At 47.0% G+C, this 22401-nt stretch overlaps 1 protein-coding gene across 1 annotated transcript in view; it reads left to right on the plus strand.

The window, feature by feature from the left end:
- Positions 1 to 22401, plus strand: part of LOC115125754 (protein spire homolog 1-like) — a 142106-nt gene that overhangs the window by 98109 nt on the left and 21596 nt on the right. The window contains exons 11-12 of the mRNA XM_065018079.1: positions 7468 to 7537; positions 20736 to 20878. Coding sequence (XP_064874151.1) covers positions 7468 to 7537; positions 20736 to 20878 — 213 coding nt within the window. The remainder of the gene's footprint in view (positions 1 to 7467; positions 7538 to 20735; positions 20879 to 22401) is intronic.

Consider the following 22401-nt stretch of genomic DNA (forward strand, 5'->3'; position numbering starts at 1 on the left):
TATGGTGGTTTGCTTAAAATGTGTAGGTATTACAGACTCGATCAGGGAGAGGTTGAAGACACTTGCCAGTTGGTCTGCGCATGCTCTGAGTACACATCCTGATAATCCGTCTGGCCCCGCGGCTTTGTGAATGTTGACCTGTTTAAAGGCCTTGCTAAAATTGGCTACTGAGAGTGTTATCACACAGTTGTCCAGAACAGCTGGTGCTCTCATGCATGCTTCAGTGTTGCTTGCCTCGACGTGAGCATAAAAGGCATCTAGCTTGTCTAACATGTATTTGCACATGTTAAGTTTACTGAAAATAAACGCAGTTGACAGTGAGAGGACGTTTTTATTTTTTGCTGAGTTTATAAATATATGGATGAGCGATGACCGAGCGGCATAGGCAATATGCAATAGTGACATAATTACATAACCTACATTTCTAGTAATACTAGTCCCGTGCGAATAGGGTCTTTGGTAATGTGTATGCAATGTGCCACTTAAAGAGTGCAAGGGTTTAAAACAGATTAGGGATTAGGGATAAGTATACTTTTCAGTCAGAAATGGCTGTGATTATGTTACAGTTTCAGCAACATGGACAGAGAGAGAGAGAGACAGCACTATACACACTGATGTTCTGTGGTGGTGGCTGTAGCAGGGAGGAGAGAGACAGCACTATACACACTGATGTTCTGTGGTGGTGGCTGTAGCAGGGAGGAGAGAGAGAGACAGCACTATACACACTGATGTTCTGTGGTGGTGGCTGTAGCAGGGAGGAGAGAGAGAGACAGCACTATACACACTGATGTTCTGTGGTGGTGGCTGTAGCAGAGAGGAGAGAGAGAGAGAGACAGCACTATACACACTGATGTTCTGTGGTGGTGGCTGTAGCAGGGAGGAGAGAGAGACAGCACTATACACACTGATGTTCTGTGGTGGTGGCTGTAGCAGGGAGGAGAGAGAGAGAGACAGCACTATACACACTGATGTTCTGTGGTGGTGGCTGTAGCAGGGAGGAGAGAGAGAGACAGCACTATACACACTGATGTTCTGTGGTGGTGGCTGTAGCAGGGAGGAGAGAGAGAGACAGCACTATACACACTGATGTTCTGTGGTGGTGGCTGTAGCAGGGAGGAGAGAGAGAGAGACAGAACTATACACACTGATCTGTGGTGGTGGCTGTAGCAGGGAGGAGAGAGAGAGACAGCACTATACACACTGATGTTCTGTGGTGGTGGCTGTAGCAGGGAGGAGAGAGAGAGAGCACTATACACACTGATGTTCTGTGGTGGTGGCTGTAGCAGGGAGGAGAGAGAGACAGCACTATACACACTGATGTTCTGTGGTGGTGGCTGTAGCAGGGAGGAGAGAGAGACAGCACTATACACACTGATGTTCTGTGGTGGTGGCTGTAGCAGGGAGGAGAGAGAGACAGCACTATACACACTGATGTTCTGTGGTGGTGGCTGTAGCAGGGAGGAGAGAGAGACAGCACTATACACACTGATGTTCTGTGGTGGTGGCTGTAGCAGGGAGGAGAGAGAGAGAGAGAGACAGCACTATACACACTGATGTTCTGTGGTGGTGGCTGTAGCAGGGAGGAGAGAGAGAGACAGACAGCACTATACACACTGATGTTCTGTGGTGGTGGCTGTAGCAGGGAGGAGAGAGAGAGAGACAGCACTATACACACTGATGTTCTGTGGTGGTGGCTGTAGCAGGGAGGAGAGAGAGAGAGAGAGACAGCACTATACACACTGATGTTCTGTGGTGGTGGCTGTAGCAGGGAGGAGAGAGAGAGACAGCACTATACACACTGATGTTCTGTGGTGGTGGCTGTAGCAGGGAGGAGAGAGAGAGAGACAGACAGCACTATACACACTGATGTTCTGTGGTGGTGGCTGTAGCAGGGAGGAGAGAGAGAGAGACAGCACTATACACACTGATGTTCTGTGGTGGTGGCTGTAGCAGGGAGGAGAGAGAGAGAGAGAGACAGCACTATACACACTGATGTTCTGTGGTGGTGGCTGTAGCAGGGAGGAGAGAGAGAGAGAGACAGCACTATACACACTGATGTTCTGTGGTGGTGGCTGTAGCAGGGAGGAGAGAGAGAGAGACAGACAGCACTATACACACTGATGTTCTGTGGTGGTGGCTGTAGCAGGGAGGAGAGAGAGAGAGACAGCACTATACACACTGATGTTCTGTGGTGGTGGCTGCAGCAGGGAGGAGAGAGAGAGAGAGACAGCACTATACACACTGATGTTCTGTGGTGGTGGCTGTAGCAGGGAGGAGAGAGAGAGACAGCACTATACACACTGATGTTCTGTGGTGGTGGCTGTAGCAGGGAGGAGAGAGAGAGAGACAGACAGCACTATACACACTGATGTTCTGTGGTGGTGGCTGTAGCAGGGAGGAGAGAGAGAGAGACAGCACTATACACACTGATGTTCTGTGGTGGTGGCTGTAGCAGGGAGGAGAGAGAGAGAGAGACAGCACTATACACACTGATGTTCTGTGGTGGTGGCTGTAGCAGGGAGGAGAGAGAGAGAGACAGCACTATACACACTGATGTTCTGTGGTGGTGGCTGTAGCAGGGAGGAGAGAGAGAGAGACAGACAGCACTATACACACTGATGTTCTGTGGTGGTGGCTGTAGCAGGGAGAGAGAGAGAGAGAGACAGCACTATACACACTGATGTTCTGTGGTGGTGGCTGTAGCAGGGAGGAGAGAGAGAGAGAGAGACAGCACTATACACACTGATGTTCTGTGGTGGTGGCTGTAGCAGGGAGGAGAGAGAGAGAGACAGCACTATACACACTGATGTTCTGTGGTGGTGGCTGTAGCAGGGAGGAGAGAGAGAGAGACAGACAGCACTATACACACTGATGTTCTGTGGTGGTGGCTGTAGCAGGGAGGAGAGAGAGAGAGACAGCACTATACACACTGATGTTCTGTGGTGGTGGCTGTAGCAGGAGGAGAGAGAGAGAGACAGCACTATACACACTGATGTTCTGTGGTGGTGGCTGTAGCAGGGAGGAGAGAGAGAGAGAGAGACAGCACTATACACACTGATGTTCTGTGGTGGTGGCTGTAGCAGCGGAGGAGAGAGAGAGACAGACAGCACTATACACACTGATGTTCTGTGGTGGTGGCTGTAGCAGGGAGGAGAGAGAGAGAGACAGCACTATACACACTGATGTTCTGTGGTGGTGGCTGTAGCAGGGAGGAGAGAGAGACAGCACTATACACACTGATGTTCTGTGGTGGTGGCTGTAGCAGGGAGGAGAGAGAGAGACAGCACTATACACACTGATGTTCTGTGGTGGTGGCTGTAGCAGGGAGGAGAGAGAGAGAGAGACAGCACTATACACACTGATGTTCTGTGGTGGTGGCTGTAGCAGGGAGGAGAGAGAGAGAGCAGCACTATACACACTGATGTTCTGTGGTGGTGGCTGTAGCAGGGAGGAGAGAGAGAGAGAGACAGCACTATACACACTGATGTTCTGTGGTGGTGGCTGTAGCAGGGAGGAGAGAGAGAGACAGCACTATACACACTGATGTTCTGTGGTGGTGGCTGTAGCAGGGGAGAGAGAGAGACAGCACTATACACACTGATGTTCTGTGGTGGTGGCTGTAGCAGGGAGGGAGAGAGAGAGAGACAGCACTATACACACTGATGTTCTGTGGTGGTGGCTGTAGCAGGGAGGAGAGAGAGACAGCACTATACACACTGATGTTCTGTGGTGGTGGCTGTAGCAGGGAGGAGAGAGAGAGAGACAGCACTATACACACTGATGTTCTGTGGTGGTGGCTGTAGCAGGGAGGAGAGAGAGAGAGACAGCACTATACACACTGATGTTCTGTGGTGGTGGCTGTAGCAGGGAGGAGAGAGAGAGAGAGACAGCACTATACACACTGATGTTCTGTGGTGGTGGCTGTAGCAGGGAGGAGAGAGAGAGAGAGAGACAGCACTATACACACTGATGTTCTGTGGTGGTGGCTGTAGCAGGGAGGAGAGAGAGAGACAGCACTATACACACTGATGTTCTGTGGTGGTGGCTGTAGCAGGGAGGAGAGAGAGAGACAGCACTATACACACTGATGTTCTGTGGTGGTGGCTGTAGCAGGGAGGAGAGAGAGAGAGACAGCACTATACACACTGATGTTCTGTGGTGGTGGCTGTAGCAGGGAGGAGAGAGAGAGAGAGAGACAGCACTATACACACTGATGTTCTGTGGTGGTGGCTGTAGCAGGGAGGAGAGAGAGAGAGACAGCACTATACACACTGATGTTCTGTGGTGGTGGCTGTAGCAGGGAGGAGAGAGAGAGAGACAGCACTATACACACTGATGTTCTGTGGTGGTGGCTGTAGCAGGGAGGAGAGAGAGACAGCACTATACACACTGATGTTCTGTGGTGGTGGCTGTAGCAGGGAGGAGAGAGAGACAGCACTATACACACTGATGTTCTGTGGTGGTGGCTGTAGCAGGGAGGAGAGAGAGAGAGAGACAGCACTATACACACTGATGTTCTGTGGTGGTGGCTGTAGCAGGGAGGAGAGAGAGAGAGAGAGACAGCACTATACACACTGATGTTCTGTGGTGGTGGCTGTAGCAGGGGAGAGAGAGAGACAGCACTATACACACTGATGTTCTGTGGTGGTGGCTGTAGCAGGGAGGAGAGAGAGAGAGACAGCACTATACACACTGATGTTCTGTGGTGGTGGCTGTAGCAGGAGGAGAGAGAGAGAGAGAGACAGCACTATACACACTGATGTTCTGTGGTGGTGGCTGTAGCAGGGAGAGAGAGAGAGAGACAGCACTATACACACTGATGTTCTGTGGTGGTGGCTGTAGCAGGGAGGAGAGAGAGAGAGCACTATACACACTGATGTTCTGTGGTGGTGGCTGTAGCAGGGAGGAGAGAGAGAGAGAGACAGCACTATACACACTGATGTTCTGTGGTGGTGGCTGTAGCAGGGAGGAGAGAGAGAGACAGCACTATACACACTGATGTTCTGTGGTGGTGGCTGTAGAGGGAGAGAGAGAGAGACAGCACTATACACACTGATGTTCTGTGGTGGTGGCTGTAGCAGGGAGGAGAGAGAGACAGCACTATACACACTGATGTTCTGTGGTGGTGGCTGTAGCAGGGAGGAGAGAGAGACAGCACTATACACACTGATGTTCTGTGGTGGTGGCTGTAGCAGGGAGGAGAGAGAGACAGCACTATACACACTGATGTTCTGTGGTGGTGGCTGTAGCAGGGAGGAGAGAGAGAGAGACAGCACTATACACACTGATGTTCTGTGGTGGTGGCTGTAGCAGGGAGGAGAGAGAGAGAGAGACAGCACTATACACACTGATGTTCTGTGGTGGTGGCTGTAGCAGGGAGGAGAGAGAGAGAGACAGCACTATACACACTGATGTTCTGTGGTGGTGGCTGTAGCAGGGAGGAGAGAGAGAGACAGCACTATACACACTGATGTTCTGTGGTGGTGGCTGTAGCAGGGAGGAGAGAGAGAGACAGCACTATACACACTGATGTTCTGTGGTGGTGGCTGTAGCAGGGAGGAGAGAGAGACAGCACTATACACACTGATGTTCTGTGGTGGTGGCTGTAGCAGGGAGGAGAGAGAGAGACAGCACTATACACACTGATGTTCTGTGGTGGTGGCTGTAGCAGGGAGGAGAGAGAGAGAGAGACAGCACTATACACACTGATGTTCTGTGGTGGTGGCTGTAGCAGGGAGGAGAGAGAGAGATAGCACTATACACACTGATGTTCTGTGGTGGTGGCTGTAGCAGGGAGGAGAGAGAGAGAGACAGCACTATACACACTGATGTTCTGTGGTGGTGGCTGTAGCAGGGAGGAGAGAGAGAGAGACAGCACTATACACACTGATGTTCTGTGGTGGTGGCTGTAGCAGGGAGGAGAGAGAGACAGCACTATACACACTGATGTTCTGTGGTGGTGGCTGTAGCAGGGAGGAGAGAGAGAGAGAGAGACAGCACTATACACACTGATGTTCTGTGGTGGTGGCTGTAGCAGGGAGGAGAGAGAGACAGCACTATACACACTGATGTTCTGTGGTGGTGGCTGTAGCAGGGAGGAGAGAGAGAGACAGCACTATACACACTGATGTTCTGTGGTGGTGGCTGTAGCAGAGAGAGAGAGACAGCACTATACACACTGATGTTCTGTGGTGGTGGCTGTAGCAGAGAGAGAGAGACAGCACTATACACACTGATGTTCTGTGGTGGTGGCTGTAGCAGAGAGAGAGAGAGACAGCACTATACACACTGATGTTCTGTGGTGGTGGCTGTAGCAGGGAGGAGAGAGAGAGACAGCACTATACACACTGATGTTCTGTGGTGGTGGCTGTAGCAGGGAGGAGAGAGAGAGAGAGAGAGACAGCACTATACACACTGATGTTCTGTGGTGGTGGCTGTAGCAGGGAGGAGAGAGAGACAGCACTATACACACTGATGTTCTGTGGTGGTGGCTGTAGCAGGGAGGAGAGAGAGAGACAGCACTATACACACTGATGTTCTGTGGTGGTGGCTGTAGCAGAGAGGAGAGAGAGAGAGAGACAGCACTATACACACTGATGTTCTGTGGTGGTGGCTGTAGCAGAGAGGAGAGAGAGAGACAGCACTATACACACTGATGTTCTGTGGTGGTGGCTGTAGCAGAGAGAGAGAGAGACAGCACTATACACACTGATGTTCTGTGGTGGTGGCTGTAGCAGGGAGGAGAGAGAGAGACAGCGGGTGCTAGTCAGTCACTCGCTATTTTTAAAATTTCTTTCATCAAACTGTGTGCTTAAAGCATCAGACAAGCTCAGTGAATATAGTTGATTTGATTAAAACACATAGGATGTGTCTATATATGGAAAATCTCACATTTGAAAAAGAGCTTTCTTGTACTCCTTGTTGTAGAATAGGCTTTTATTTGTGATGTATGGCTAACACAAATAATCACATTCTATCCACGCATGACGGCTGTCCCCTACTAAAAACAAAATCTTGGTCGACCAAGAGTCTTCTGGTCAAGGAAGCTCTTGACTTTCACAGAGAGACAAGTGTATATGTTCCTTCATCGAGCCCACATCCAGAACTACTGCACATTCCTTACTATCCAATTTGTAGCAGCAGGTTAGTGTGTTTCTATTGGGGTGTATATGCCTACATCCAGTCATGTGTATCTCCTCATTAACAGGATGAGCCCAGTCACAGCTCCTCCAGTTGGTCAGCATCCAGTCATGTGTATCTCCTCATTAACAGGATGAGCCCAGTCACAGCTCCTCCAGTTGGTCAGCATCCAGTCATGTGTATCTCCTCATTAACAGGATGAGCCCAGTCACAGCTCCTCCAGTTGGTCAGCATCCAGTCATGTGTATCTCCTCATTAACAGGATGAGCCCAGTCACAGCTCCTCCAGTTGGTCAGCATCCAGTCATGTGTATCTCCTCATTAACAGGATGAGCCCAGTCACAGCTCCTCCAGTTGGTCTGTGTTGGACGCCTCGTCTCCGGGATCTGTCCTGAACGGTAAGACACCTTCACTCTCTTTTTGTTGTTTTTGAAAGATGTATTTATTATGTTTTCACTGAATTCGTAAACTGTTACAGAAACATACACATTATTACATGAAAAAGTACATTTCCAGACATTTCATAACACCAAACATGAATACTAACTAGTACACTAGATCCCTCCACTTTGATGGCTCCCGAGGTATAGAAAACTAAGGCTGCGTCCTAAATGGAACACTAGACTATACAGACAATACAGTCAAACAGGTAGAGAGCCAAACACACACTGGTCCCCTAGCACATCGAACCCACCCCCCCCCCCCCCCCGAGTCTCTACGGCTGGCCATGCTTCCCTCCTGGCTACCCCAAACCCAGCCAAAAGCTTCTTATACCACCCACCACTGCGACCTGTATGCTCTAATCGGCTGGCCCGCGCTACATATTCGTCGCCATACCCACTGGCCCCAGGTCATCTAAATCTTTGCTAGGTAAAGCGCCGCCTTTTCTCAGCTCACTGGTCACGATAACAACACTCACCTGTAGCACGCGCTCCAGCAGGTTTATCTCACTGGTCATCTCCAAAGCCAACACTTCCTTTGGCCTCCTTTCCTTCCAGTTCTCTGCTGCCAATGACTGGAACGAATTGCAAAAATTGCCGAAGCTGGAGACTTATATCTCCCTCACTAGCTTTAAACATCAGCTAACCGATCACTGCAGCTGTACATAGCCCATCTGTAAATAGCCCACCCAATCTACCTACCTCATCCCCATATTGGTTTTATTTACTTTGCTGCTCTTTTGCACACCAGTATCACTTCACCGTCATCTGCTCATCGTCATCTGCTCATGTATCACTCCAGTGTTAATCTGCTACTATGGCCTATTTATTGCCATACCTCCTCATGCCATTCACACACACTGTATAAAGACTTTATTTTCTATTGTGTTATTGACTGTATGTTTGTTTATTCCATGTGTAAGTCTGTGTTGTTGTTTGTGTTGCACTGCTTTGCTTTATCTTGGACAGGTCCCAGTTGTAAATGAGAACTTGTTCTCAACTAACCTACCTGGTTAAATAAAGGTGAAATAAAATACTTAAATGAACAAGCATAACATAGCATTTAAGTAATCGAAACAAATAGTGAAACACAAAGATACTTATTTGGGTTAATGTAAGGAGTTTTAAAATGAGTTGGGTCCATGTCTTCTACAAAAGATAAGGTTGCCAGATGTTATTGAATTGCAGATCCCCTAACAGAGTAGCACATGTTATAGAATTGCAGATCCCCTAACAGAGTAGCACATGTTATTGAATTGCAGATCCCTAACATGTTATTGAATTGCAGATCCCTAACAGAGTAGCACATGTTATTGTTATCCCTAACAGAACACATGTTAGAGTAGCACATGTTATAGAATTGCAGATCCCTAACAGAGTAGCACATGTTATAGAATTGCAGATCCCCTAACAGAGTAGCACATGTTATTGAATTGCAGATCCCCTAACAGAGTAGCACATGTTATAGAATTGCAGATCCCCTAACAGAGTAGCACATGTTATAGAATTGCAGATCCCCTAACAGAGTAGCACATGTTATTGAATTGCAGATCCCCTAACAGAGTAGCACATGTTATTGAATTGCAGATCCCCTAACAGAGTAGCACATGTTATTGAATTGCAGATCCCCTAACAGAGTAGCACATGTTATAGAATTGCAGATCCCCTAACAGAGTAGCACATGTTATTGAATTACAGATCCCCTAACAGAGTAGCACATGTTATTGAATTGCAGATCCCCTAACAGAGTAGCACATGTTATAGAACTGCAGATCCCCCCCTAACAGAGTAGCACATGTTATAGAATTGCAGATCCCTAACAGAGTAGCACATGTTATTGAATTGCAGATCCCCAGATAACAGAGTAGCACATGTTATAGAATTGCAGATCCCTAACAGAGTAGCACATGTTATAGAATTGCAGATCCCCTAACAGAGTAGCACATGTTATTGAATTGCAGATCCCCTAACAGAGTAGCACATGTTATTGAATTGCAGATCCCCTAACAGAGTAGCACATGTTATTGAATTGCAGATCCCCTAACAGAATAACACATGTTATTGAATTGCAGATCCCTAACAGAGTAGCACATGTTATTGAATTGCAGATCCCAGAGTAGCACATAACAGATCCCTAACAGAGTAGCACATGTTATTGAATTGCAGATCCCCTAACAGAGTAGCACATGTTATTGAATTGCAGATCCCCTAACAGAGTAGCACATGTTATTGAATTGCAGATCCCCTAACAGAGTAGCACATGTTATAGAATTGCAGATCCCAGATCCCTAACAGAGTAGCACATGTTATTGAATTGCAGATCCCTAACAGAGTAGCACATGTTATTGAATTGCAGATCCCCTAACAGAGTAGCACATGTTATTGAATTGCAGATCCCCTAACAGAGTAGCACATGTTATTGAATTGCAGATCCCCTAACAGAGTAGCACATGTTATTGAATTGCAGATCCCCTAACAGAGTAGCACATGTTATTGAATTGCAGATCCCCTAACAGAATAACACATTTCTCTAGTTTCAGATGTTACATGACTTCCTTTATCCAGTGGTTAAAAGGAGGAGACAAACTTTCCTTCCACTTAAACAGTTTAAAACGTCTAGGAGGGTAGGAAATGTTTGCATATTGCCCATATATGGTAGTGATGGTTTGCATATTGCCCATATAGAGGAGTGAATGTTTGCATATTGCCCATATAGAGGAGTGAGTGTTGGCATATTGCCCATATAGAGGAGTGAATGTTTGCATATTGCCCATATAGAGGAGTGAATGTTTGCATATTGCCCATATAGAGGAGTGAATGCTAGGATGTTGCCCATATAGAGGAGTGAATGTTTGCATATTGCCCATATAGAGGAGTGAATGTTTGCATATTGCCCATATAGAGGAGTGAATGTTTGCATATTGCCCATATAGAGGAGTGAATGTTTGCATATTGCCCATATAGAGGAGTGAATGTTTGCATATTGCCCATATAGAGGAGTGAATGCTAGGATGTTGCCCATATAGAGGAGTGAATGCTAGGATGTTGCCCATATAGAGGAGTGAATGTTTGCATATTGCCCATATAGAGGAGTGAATGCTAGGATGTTGCCCATATAGAGGAGTGAATGCTAGGATGTTGCCCATATAGAGGAGTGAATGCTAGGATGTTGCCCATATAGAGGAGTGAATGTTTGCATATTGCCCATATAGAGGAGTGAATGTTTGCATATTGCCCATATTGAGGAGTGAATGTTTGCATATTGCCCATATAGAGGAGTGAATGTTTGCATATTGCCCATATATGGTAGTGAATGTTTGCATATTGCCCATATTGAGGAGTGAATGTTTGCATATTGCCCATATTGAGGAGTGAATGTTTGCATATTGCCCATATTGAGGAGTGAATGTTGGCATATTGCCCATATTTTTTTTATTTTTTTTTATTTCACCTTTATTTAACCAGGTAGGCTAGTTGAGAACAAGTTCTCATTTGCAACTGCGACCTGGCCAAGATAAAGCATAGCAGTGTGAACAGACAACACAGAGTTACACATGGAGTAAACAATTAACAAGTCAATAACACAGTAGAAAAAAAGGGGGGAGTCTATATACAATGTGTGCAAAAGGCATGAGGTAGGCGAATAATTACAATTTTGCAGATTAACACTGGAGTGATAAATGATCAGATGATCATGTACAGGAAGAGATATTGGTGTGCAAAAGAGCAGAAAAGTAAATAAATAAAACAGTATGGGGATGAGGTAGGTGAAAATGGGTGGGCTATTTACCAATAGACTATGTACAGCTGCAGCGATCGGTTAGCTGCTCAGATAGCTGATGTTTGAAGTTGGTGAGGGAGATAAAAGTCTCCAACTTCAGCGATTTTTGCAATTCGTTCCAGTCACAGGCAGCAGAGTACTGGAACGAAAGGCGGCCGAATGAGGTGTTGGCTTTAGGGATGATCAATGAGATACACCTGCTGGAGCGCGTGCTACGGATGGGTGTTGCCATCGTGACCAGTGAACTGAGATAAGGCGGAGCTTTACCTAGCATGGACTTGTAGATGACCTGGAGCCAGTGGGTCTGGCGACGAATATGTAGCGAGGGCCAGCCGACTAGAGCATACAAGTCGCAGTGGTGGGTGGTATAAGGTGCTTTAGTGACAAAACGGATGGCACTGTGATAGACTGCATCCAGTTTGCTGAGTAGAGTGTTGGAAGCCATTTTGTAGATGACATCGCCGAAGTCGAGGATCGGTAGGATAGTCAGTTTTACTAGGGTAAGCTTGGCGGCGTGAGTGAAGGAGGCTTTGTTGCGAAATAGGAAGCCAATTCTAGATTTAACTTTGGATTGGAGATGTTTGATATGGGTCTGGAAGGAGAGTTTACAGTCTAACCAGACACCTAAGTATTTGTAGTTGTCCACGTATTGTAAGTCAGAGCCGTCCAGAGTAGTGATGTTGGACAGGCGGGTAGGTGCAGGTAGCGATCGGTTGAAGAGCATGCATTTAGTTTTATTTGTATTTAAGAGCAATTGGAGGCCACGGAAGGAGAGTTGTATGGCATTGAAGCTTGCCTGGAGGGTTGTTAACACAGTGTCCAAAGAAGGGCCGGAAGTATACAGAATGGTGTCGTCTGCGTAGAGGTGGATCAGAGACTCACCAGCAGCAAGAGCGACCTCATTGATGTATACAGAGAAGAGAGTCGGTCCAAGAATTGAACCCTGTGGCACCCCCATAGAGACTGCCAGAGGTCCGGACAGCAGACCCTCCGATTTGACACACTGAACTCTATCAGAGAAGTAGTTGGTGAACCAGGCGAGGCAATCATTTGAGAAACCAAGGCTGTCGAGTCTGCCGATGAGGATGTGGTGGTTGACAGAGTCGAAAGCCTTGGCCAGATCAATGAATACGGCTGCACAGTAATGTTTCTTATCGATGGCGGTTAAGATATCGTTTAGGACCTTGAGCGTGGCTGAGGTGCACCCATGACCAGCTCTGAAACCAGATTGCATAGCAGAGAAGGTATGGTGAGATTCGAAATGGTCGGTAATCTGTTTGTTGACTTGGCTTTCGAAGACCTTAGAAAGGCATGGTAGAATAGATATAGGTCTGTAGCAGTTTGGTTCAAGAGTGTCCCCCCCTTTGAAGAGGGGGATGACCGCAGCTGCTTTCCAATCTTTGGGAATCTCAGACGACACGAAAGAGAGGTTGAACAGGCTAGTAATAGGGGTGGCAACAATTTCGGCAGATACTTTTAGAAAGAAAGGGTCCAGATTGTCTAGCCCGGCTGATTTGTAGGGGTCCAGATTTTTCAGCTCTTTCAGAACTTCAGCTGAATGGATGTGGGAGAAGGAGAAATGGGGAAGGCTTGGGCGAGTTGCTGTTGGGGGTGCAGTGCTGTTGACCGGGGTAGGAGTAGCCAGGTGGAAAGCATGGCCAGCCGTAGAAAAATGCTTATTGAAATTCTCAATTATGGTGGATTTATCAGTGGTGACAGTGTTTCCTATCTTCAGTGCAGTGGGCAGCTGGGAGGAGGTGTTCTTATTCTCCATGGACTTTACAGTGTCCCAGAACTTTTTTGAGTTAGTGTTGCAGGAAGCAAATTTCTGCTTGAAAAAGCTAGCCTTGGCTTTTCTAACTGCCTGTGTATAACGGTTTCTAGCTTCCCTGAACAGCTGCATATCACGGGGGCTGTTCGATGCTAATGCAGAACGCCATAGGATGTTTTTGTGTTGGTTAAGGGCAGTCAGTTCTGGGGAGAACCAAGGGCTATATCTGTTCCTGGTTCTAATTTTCTTGAATGGGTCATGTTTATTTAAGATGGTTAGGAAGGCATTTAAAAAAAATATCCAGGCATCCTCTACTGACGGGATGAGATCAATATCCTTCCAGGATACCCCGGCTAGGTCGATTAGAAAGGCCTGTTCGCTGAAGTGTTTCAGGGAGCGTTTTACAGTGATGAGTGGAGGTCGTTTGACCGCTGACCCATTACGGATGCAGGCAATGAGGCAGTGATCGCTGAGATCTTGGTTGAAGACAGCAGAGGTGTATTTAGAGGGGAAGTTGGTTAGGATGATATCTATGAGGGTGCCCATGTTTAAGGCTTTGGGGGGGTACCTGGTAGGTTCATTGATAATTTGTGTGAGATTGAGGGCATCAAGTTTAGATTGTAGGATGGCTGGGGTGTTAAGCATGTTCCAGTTTAGGTCGACTAGCAGCACGAGCTCTGAAGATAGATGGGGGGCAATCAGTTCACATATGGTGTCCAGAGCACACCTGGGGGCAGAGGGTGGTCTATAGCAGGCGGCAACGGTGAGAGACTTGTTTTTAGAGAGGTGGATTTTTAAAAGTAGAAGTTCAAATTGTTTGGGTACAGACCTGGATAGTAGGACAGAACTCTGCAGGCTATCTTTGCAGTAGATTGCAACACCGCCCCCTTTGGCAGTTCTATCTTGTCTGAAAATGTTGTAGTTTGGAATTAAAATTTCTGAATTTTTGGTGGTCTTCCTAAGCCAGGATTCAGACACAGCTAGAACATCCGGGTTGGCAGAGTGTGCTAAAGCAGTGAATATAACAAACTTAGGGAGGAGGCTTCTAATGTTAACATGCATAAAACCAAGGCTATTACGGTTACAGAAGTCATCAAAAGAGAGTGCCTGGGAATAGGAGTGGAGCTAGGCACTGCAGGGCCTGGATTCACCTCTACATCGCCAGAGGAACATAGGAGGAGAAGAATAAGGGTACGGCTAAAAGCAATAAGAATTGGTCGTCTAGAACGTCTGGAACAGAGAGTAAAAGGAGGTTTCTGGGGGCGATAAAATAGCATCAAGGTATAATGTACAGACAAAGGTATGGTAGGATGTGAATACAGTGGAGGTAAACCTAGGTATTGAGTGATGAAGAGAGAGATATTGTCTCTAGAAACATCATTGAAACCAGGAGATGTCATTGCATGTGTGGGTGGTGGAACTAATAAGTTGGATAAGGTATAGTGAGCAGGACTAGAGGCTCTACAGTGAAATAAGCCAATAAACACTAACCAGAACAGCAATGGACAAGACATATTGACATTAAGGAGATGCATCCTTAGTCGAGTGATCAAAAGGGTCCAGTGAGTGGAGAGGTTGGTTTGGGGGTCACGGCGATTTAGACAGCTAGCCAGGCCATCGGTAGCAAGCTAGCATAGGATGGAGGTCTGTTGTTAGCCACCTCTTGCGTTCCGTCAGTAGATTAGTGGGGTTCCGTGTGGTAGAGGGGATTAGTCCAAATCACACAACAACAACAAAAATAAAAACAATAGATATAGTTATAGAGGCCCAAGAAGAAACATAATAATAATAAAAATAAATAAATTGTCCGATTGTCTATTCTGAGAGCAGCCGGTAAGACAGCTAACGGTTAGCAGGCCGCAGATGGGCGTTCAGGTAACGTCGCGACGGAGGAGCCAGCCGGATCTCCTTCGGGTAGATAACGTCGGCAGTCCAGTTGTGAAGGCCCGGTGGGACTCCGCGTAGGCAGTAAAACGGGTCCGGATAGGTGACTGCAGCCCAGGAGTGATTGATGGAACTCTTCAGATGGCTAGCTCCGGAGTAATTGATGTTTGCTCCGGAATCGACGAAAGCAGATAGACACACGGATAGCAGCTAGCTAGCTGTGAGATCCGGGAATGAATGGCCAGAGAGCAGTTGAAATCCAGGGACATGGAGAGAAAAATTGGTCCGGTATGTTCCGTTCCGAGCCGCGCTGCGCCGTACAAAACTGGCGATAGATTTTCGAGCTAAAGGATAGCTGATGACCACAAACCGTGGTTAGCTGAATACTAACGATTTGCCAGTAAAGAAGCTAACTAGCTTCTGAACTAGCTTCTGATTAGCTTCTAGATTAGCTTCTGGCTAGCTTCTGGCTAGTTTCTGGCTAGCTTCTTGGAGTTTCTGGCTAGCTTCTTGGAGGATTGCAGATTTGAGGTAAATAATACTTATTTATAAATATAAATTGGTGAGGCGGGTTGCAGGAGAGTGTTTTGAAGATTAGTTGATGGAAAATAAAAATAAAATGTATGTGAAAAAATTTGTAAATATATATATATATATATATATATATATATACACAGGACACGACAAGACGAGGACAAAAGACGTCTGAACTGCTATGCCATCTCAGTGGACAGGATGCATGCATTTGGTTTTACTAGCGTTTAAGAGCAGTTGGAGGCCACGGAAGGAGTGTTGTATGGCATTGAAGCTTGTTTGGAGGTTAGATAGCACAGTGTCCAATGACTGGCCGAAAGTATATAGAATGGTGTCGTCTGCCTAGAGGTGGATCAGGGAATCGCCCGCAGCAAGAGCAACATCATTGATATATACAGAGAAAAGAGTCGGCCCGAGAATTGCCCATATAGAGGAGTGAATGTTTGCATATTGCCCATATAGAGGAGTGAATGTTTGCATATTGCCCATATAGAGGAGTGAGTGTTTGCATATTGCCCATATTGAGGAGTGAATGTTGGCATATTGCCCATATAGAGGAGTGAATGTTTGCATATTGCCCATATAGAGGAGTGAATGTTTGCATATTGCCCATATAGAGGAGTGAGTGTTTGCATATTGCCCATATAGAGGAGTGAATGTTTGCATATTGCCCATATATGGTAGTGAATGTTTGCATATTGCCCATATAGAGGAGTGAATGTTTGCATATTGCCCATATAGGTAGTGAATGTTTGCATATTGCCCATATAGAGGAGTGAGTGTTTGCATATTGCCCATATAGAGGAGGAATGTTTGCATTGCCCTCTGGTAGTGAATGTTACCCATATAGAGGAGTGAATGTTTGCATCCTCTTTGGGTGAATGTTTGCATCAAATCAAATCAAATTGCCCATATTGTGTTGTCCTCTGGGCTGTGTTACTGTGCGTTGTCCTCTTGGGTGTGATCAAATCAAATCAAAGCGTATTTGTCACGCGTGCTGAATACAACGGGTGCAGTAGACCTTACAGTGAAATGCTGAATACAACAGGTGTAGTAGACCTCACAGTGAAATGCTGAATACAACAGGTGTAGGTAGACCTTACAGTGAAATGCTGAATACAACAGGTGTAGTAGACCTCACAGTGAAATGCTGAATACAACAGGTGTAGACCTCACAGTGAAATGCTGAATACAACAGGTGTAGACCTCACAGTGAAATGCTGAATACAACAGGTGTAGGTAGACCTTACAGTGAAATGCTGAATACAACAGGTGTGGTAGACCTTACAGTGAAATGCTGAATACAACAGGTGTAGTAGACCTCACAGTGAAATGCTGAATACAACAGGTGTAGGTAGACCTCACAGTGAAATGCTGAATACAACAGGTGTAGTAGACCTTACAGTGAAATGCTGAATACAACAGGTGTATTAGACCTTACAGTGAAATGCTGAATACAACAGGTGTAGTAGACCTCACAGTGAAATGCTGAATACAACAGGTGTAGTAGACCTTACAGTGAAATGCTGAATACAACAGGTGTAGTAGACCTTACAGTGAAATGCTGAATACAACAGGTGTAGTAGACCTTACAGTGAAATGCTGAATACAACAGGTGTAGTAGACCTCACAGTGAAATGCTGAATACAACAGGTGTTGGTAGACCTTACAGTGAAATGCTGAATACAACAGGTGTAGTCGACCTTACAGTGAAATGCTGAATACAACAGGTGTAGTAGACCTTACAGTGAAATGCTTACTTACAGGCCCTTAACCAACAATGTAATGTTTAACTAACAAATAGGTATTAGGTAAACAATAGATAAGTAAAGAAATCTAATTAAAAACATTATAATTACAGTGAAAATAACAGTAGTGAGGCTATATACAGGTGGTACCGGTAAAGAGTCAATGTGGAGACTATATGCAGGGGGTACCAGTACAGAGTCAATATGGAGGCTATATACAGAGGGTACCGGTACAGAGTCAATGTGGAGGCTATATACAGAGGGTACCGGTACAGAGTCAATGTGGAGGCTATATACAGAGGGTACCGGTACAGAGTCAATGTGGAGGCTATATACAGAGGGTACCGGTACAGAGTCAATGTGGAGGCTATATATAGGGGGTACCGGTACAGAGTCAATGTGGAGGCTATATACAGAGGGTACCGGTACAGAGTCAATGTGGAGGCTATATACAGAGGGTACCGGTACAGAGTCAATGTGGAGACTATATACAGGGGGTACCGGTACAGAGTCAATGTGGAGGCTATATACAGGGGGTACCGGTACAGAGTCAATGTGGAGGCTATATACAGGGGGTACCGGTACAGAGTCAATGTGGAGGCTATATACAGGGGGGTACCAGTACAGAGTCAATGTGGAGGCTATCTACAGGGGGTACCGGTACAGAGTCAATGTGGAGTCTACATACAGGTGGTACCGGTACATTGTCAATGTGGAGACTATATGCAGGGGGTACCAGTACAGACTCAATGTGGAGGCTATATACAGGGGGTACCGGTACAGAGTCAATGTGGCTATATACAGGGGGTACCGGTACAGAGTTAATGTGGAGACTATATACAGGGTATTACGGTACAGAGTCAATGTGGAGGCTATATACAGGGGGTACCGGTACAGAGTCAATGTGGAGGCTATATACAGGTGGTACCGGTACATTGTCAATGTGGAGACTATATACAGGGTATTACGGTACAGAGTCAATGTGGAGGCTATATACAAGTGGGATAAAGTAGAAGTGATACTACTTTAGTCCTATTGGCCCTGGTCAAATGTAGTGCACTATTTTAGTCCTATGGGCCCTTGTCAAATGTGGGGCACTACTTTAGTCCTATGGGCCCTGGTCAAATGTAGTGCACTACTTTAGTCCTATTGGCCCTGGTCAAATGTAGTGCACTTCTTTAGTCCTATGGGCCCTGGTAAAATCTAGTGCACTAGTTTAGTCCTATAGGCCCTGGTCAAATGTAGTGCACTTCTTTAGTCCTATTGGCCCTGGTCAAATGTAGTGCACTTCTTTAGTCCTATTGGCCCTGGTCAAATGTAGGGCACTACTTTAGTCCTATTGGCCCTGGTCAAATGTAGTGCACTACTTTAATCCTATGGGCCCTGGTTAAATGTAGTACACTACTTTAGTCCTATTGGCCCTGGTTAAATGTAGTGATACTACTTTAGTCCTATTGGCCCTGGTCAAATGTAGTGCACTATTTTAGTCCTATGGGCCCTTGTCAAATGTGGGGCACTACTTTAGTCCTATGGGCCCTGGTCAAATGTAGTGCACTACTTTAATCCTATGGGCCCTGGTTAAATGTAGTACACTACTTTAGTCCTATTGGCCCTGGTTAAATGTAGTGATACTACTTTAGTCCTATTGGCCCTGGTCAAATGTAGTGCACTATTTTAGTCCTATGGGCCCTTGTCAAATGTGGGGCACTACTTTAGTCCTATGGGCCCTGGTCAAATGTAGGGCACTACTTTAGTCCTATTGGCCCTGGTCAAATGTAGTGCACTTCTTTAGTCCTATGGGCCCTGGTCAAATGTAGTGCACTACTTTAGTCCTATTGGCCCTGGTCAAATGTAGTGCACTTCTTTAGTCCTATTGGCCCTGGTCAAATGTAGTGCACTAGTTTAGTCCCATTGGCCCTGGTCAAATGTAGTGCACTTCTTTAGTCCTATGGGCCCTGGTAAAATGTAGTGCACTAGTTTAGTCCTATAGGCCCTGGTCAAATGTAGTGCACTTCTTTAGTCCTATTGGCCCTGGTCAAATGTAGTGCACTTCTTTAGTCCTATTGGCCCTGGTCAAATGTAGGGCACTACTTTAGTCCTATGGGCCCTGGTTAAATGTAGTGCACTACTTTAGTCCTATTGGCCCTGGTTAAATGTAGGGAACTACTTTAGTCCTATTGGCCCTGGTCAAATGTAGTGCACTACTTTAGTCCTATGGGCCCTGATTAAATGTAGTACACTACTTTAGTCCTATTGGCCCTGGTTAAATGTAGTGATACTACTTTAGTCCTATTGGCCCTGGTCAAATGTAGTGCACTATTTTAGTCCTATGGGCCCTTGTCAAATGTGGGGCACTACTTTAGTCCTATGGGCCCTGGTCAAATGTAGTGCACTACTTTAGTCCTATTGGCCCTGGTCAAATGTAGTGCACTTCTTTAGTCCTATGGGCCCTGGTCAAATGTAGTGCACTACTTTAGTCCTATTGGCCCTGGTCAAATGTAGTGCAATTCTTTAGTCCTATTGGCCCTGGTCAAATGTAGTGCACTAGTTTAGTCCCATTGGCCCTGGTCAAATGTAGTGCACTTCTTTAGTCCTATGGGCCCTGGTAAAATGTAGTGCACTAGTTTAGTCCTATAGGCCCTGGTCAAATGTAGTGCCCTTCTTTAGTCCTATTGGCCCTGGTCAAATGTAATGCACTTCTTTAGTCCTATTGGCCCTGGTCAAATGTAGGGCACTACTTTAGTCCTATGGGCCCTGGTTAAATGTAGTACACTACTTTAGTCCTATTGGCCCTGGTCAAATAGGTGCACTACACTCTCAAACTGCCTGTTCTCAGGGCCTCCCGAGTGGTGTGGTGGTCTGAGACACTGCATCGCAGTTGCTAGCTGTGCCACTACAGATCCTGGTTCGAGTCCAGGCTGGTGCGACCGGGAGACCCATGAGGCGGCGCACAATTGGCCCAGCGTCGTCCGAGATAGAGGAGGGTTTGGCCCAGCGTCGTCCGGGTTAGGGGAGGGTTTGGCCCAGCGTCATCCGGGTTAGGGGAGGGTTTGGCCCAGCGTCGTCCGGGATAGAGGAGGGTTTGGCCGGCAGGGATGTTCTTGTTCCATCGCGCACTAGCGACTCCTGTGGCGGGTCGGGCAGGGTGCACGCTGACACAGTCGCCAGCTGTACAGTGTTTCCTCCGACATTGGTGCGGCTGGCATCCGGGTTAAGAGAGCAGTGTGTCAAGAAGCAGTGCGGCTTGTGCTTCAGAGGACGCACGGCTCTCGATCCTTCGCCTCTCCCGAGTCCTTACGGGAGTTGCAGCGATGAGACAAGACTGTAACTACCAATTGGAGACCATGAAATTGAGGAGAAAACGGGATAAATGTAAAAAAAAATTAAACTGCCTGTTCCCTCCATCCTTCTAGCCTGTCTTCTCTCTCTCCCCTCCAGCACCCCCTAGGTTCCTGCCCATCACCATGACTCCCCAGCCTGACAGTCGCCCCTCCCCTCAGAGGAGACACTCCATTGAGAAGGAGCCCCCCACCAGCGTACGACCCTTCACAGCCCCCACCAGACAGAGCTCCAAGTCTCTGGTATGTACACTACTGTGTGCTGCAGACAGCCTCACCATGGTATTATAGTGTACACTACTGTGTGCTGCAGACAGTCTCACCATGGTATTATAGTGTACAATACTGTGTGCTGCAGACAGCCTCACCATGGTATTATAGTGTACACTACTGTGTGCTGCAGACAGCCTCACCATGGTATTATAGTGTACACTACTGTGTGCTGCAGACAGCCTCACCATGGTATTATAGTGTACACTACTGTGTGCTGCAGACAGCCTCACCATGGTATTATAGTGTACACTACTGTGTGCTGCAGACAGCCTCACCATGGTATTATAGTGTACACTACTGTGTGCTGCAGACAGTCAAGCTTCATGTTTTCAATTACCTGGTTGGCCTCGTGTTTTCAATTACCTGGTTGGCCTCGTGTTTTCAATTACCTGGTTGGCCTCGTGTTTTCAATTACCTGGTTGGCATCGTGTTTTCAATTACCTGGTTGGCATCGTGTTTTCAATTACCTGGTTGGCCTCGTGTTTTCAATTACCTGGTTGGCATCGTGTTTTCAATTACCTGGTTGGCCTCGTGTTTTCACCTGGTTGGCATCGTGTTTTCAATTACCTGGTTGGCATCAATTACCTGGTTGGCATCGTGTTTTCAATTACCTGGTTGGCCTCGTGTTTTCAATTACCTGGTTGGCCTCGTGTTTTCAATTACCTGGTTGGCCTCGTGTTTTCAATTACCTGGTTGGCATCGTGTTTTCAAATACCTGGTTGGCATCGTGTTTTCAAACACATTGTATGATGGTTCAAATGGCATATTGTCCCATCTCCCTGCCCTACTGTGAGATGGTTTCTCTTACTTGCTGAATGACCTGGTACTGGTCAGATCAGGCAGTGTGTCATGGAGGGGGACTAGGAACACATGGGGGGCTGGTACTGGTCATATCAGGCAGTGTGTCATGGAGGGGGACTAGGAACACATGGAGGGCTGGTACTGTTCAGGTCAGGCAGTGTGTCATGGAGGGCTGGTACTGTTCAGGTCAAGCAGTGTGTCATGGAGGGCTGGTACTGGTCAGGTCAGGCAGTGTGTCATGGAGGGATGGTACTGGTCATATCAGGCAGTGTGTCATGGAGGGCTGGTACTGTTCAGGTCAGGCAGTGTGTCATGGAGGGCTGGTACTGGTCAGATCAGGCAGTGTGTCATGGAGGGCTGGTACTGGTCAGGCAGTGTGTCATGGAGGGCTGGTACTGGTCAGGTCAGGCAGTGTGTCATGTGGGCTGGTACTGGTCAGGTCAGGCAGTGTGTCATGTGGGCTGGTACTGGTCAGGTCAGGCAGTGTGTCATGTGGGCTGGTACTGGTCAGGTCAGGCAGTGTGTCATGGAGGGCTGGTACTGGTCAGGTCAGGCAGTGTGTTATGGGGGGCTGGTACTGGTCAGGTCAGGCAGTGTGTCATGGAGGGCTGGTACTGGTCAGGTCAGGCAGTGTGTCATGGGGGGCTGGTACTGGTCAGGTCAGGCAGTGTGTCATGGAGGACTGGTACTGG

The sequence above is a fragment of the Oncorhynchus nerka genome, linkage group LG4 (assembly GCF_034236695.1).
Source record: "Oncorhynchus nerka isolate Pitt River linkage group LG4, Oner_Uvic_2.0, whole genome shotgun sequence".
NCBI classification, from domain to species: Eukaryota; Metazoa; Chordata; class Actinopteri; order Salmoniformes; family Salmonidae; genus Oncorhynchus; species Oncorhynchus nerka.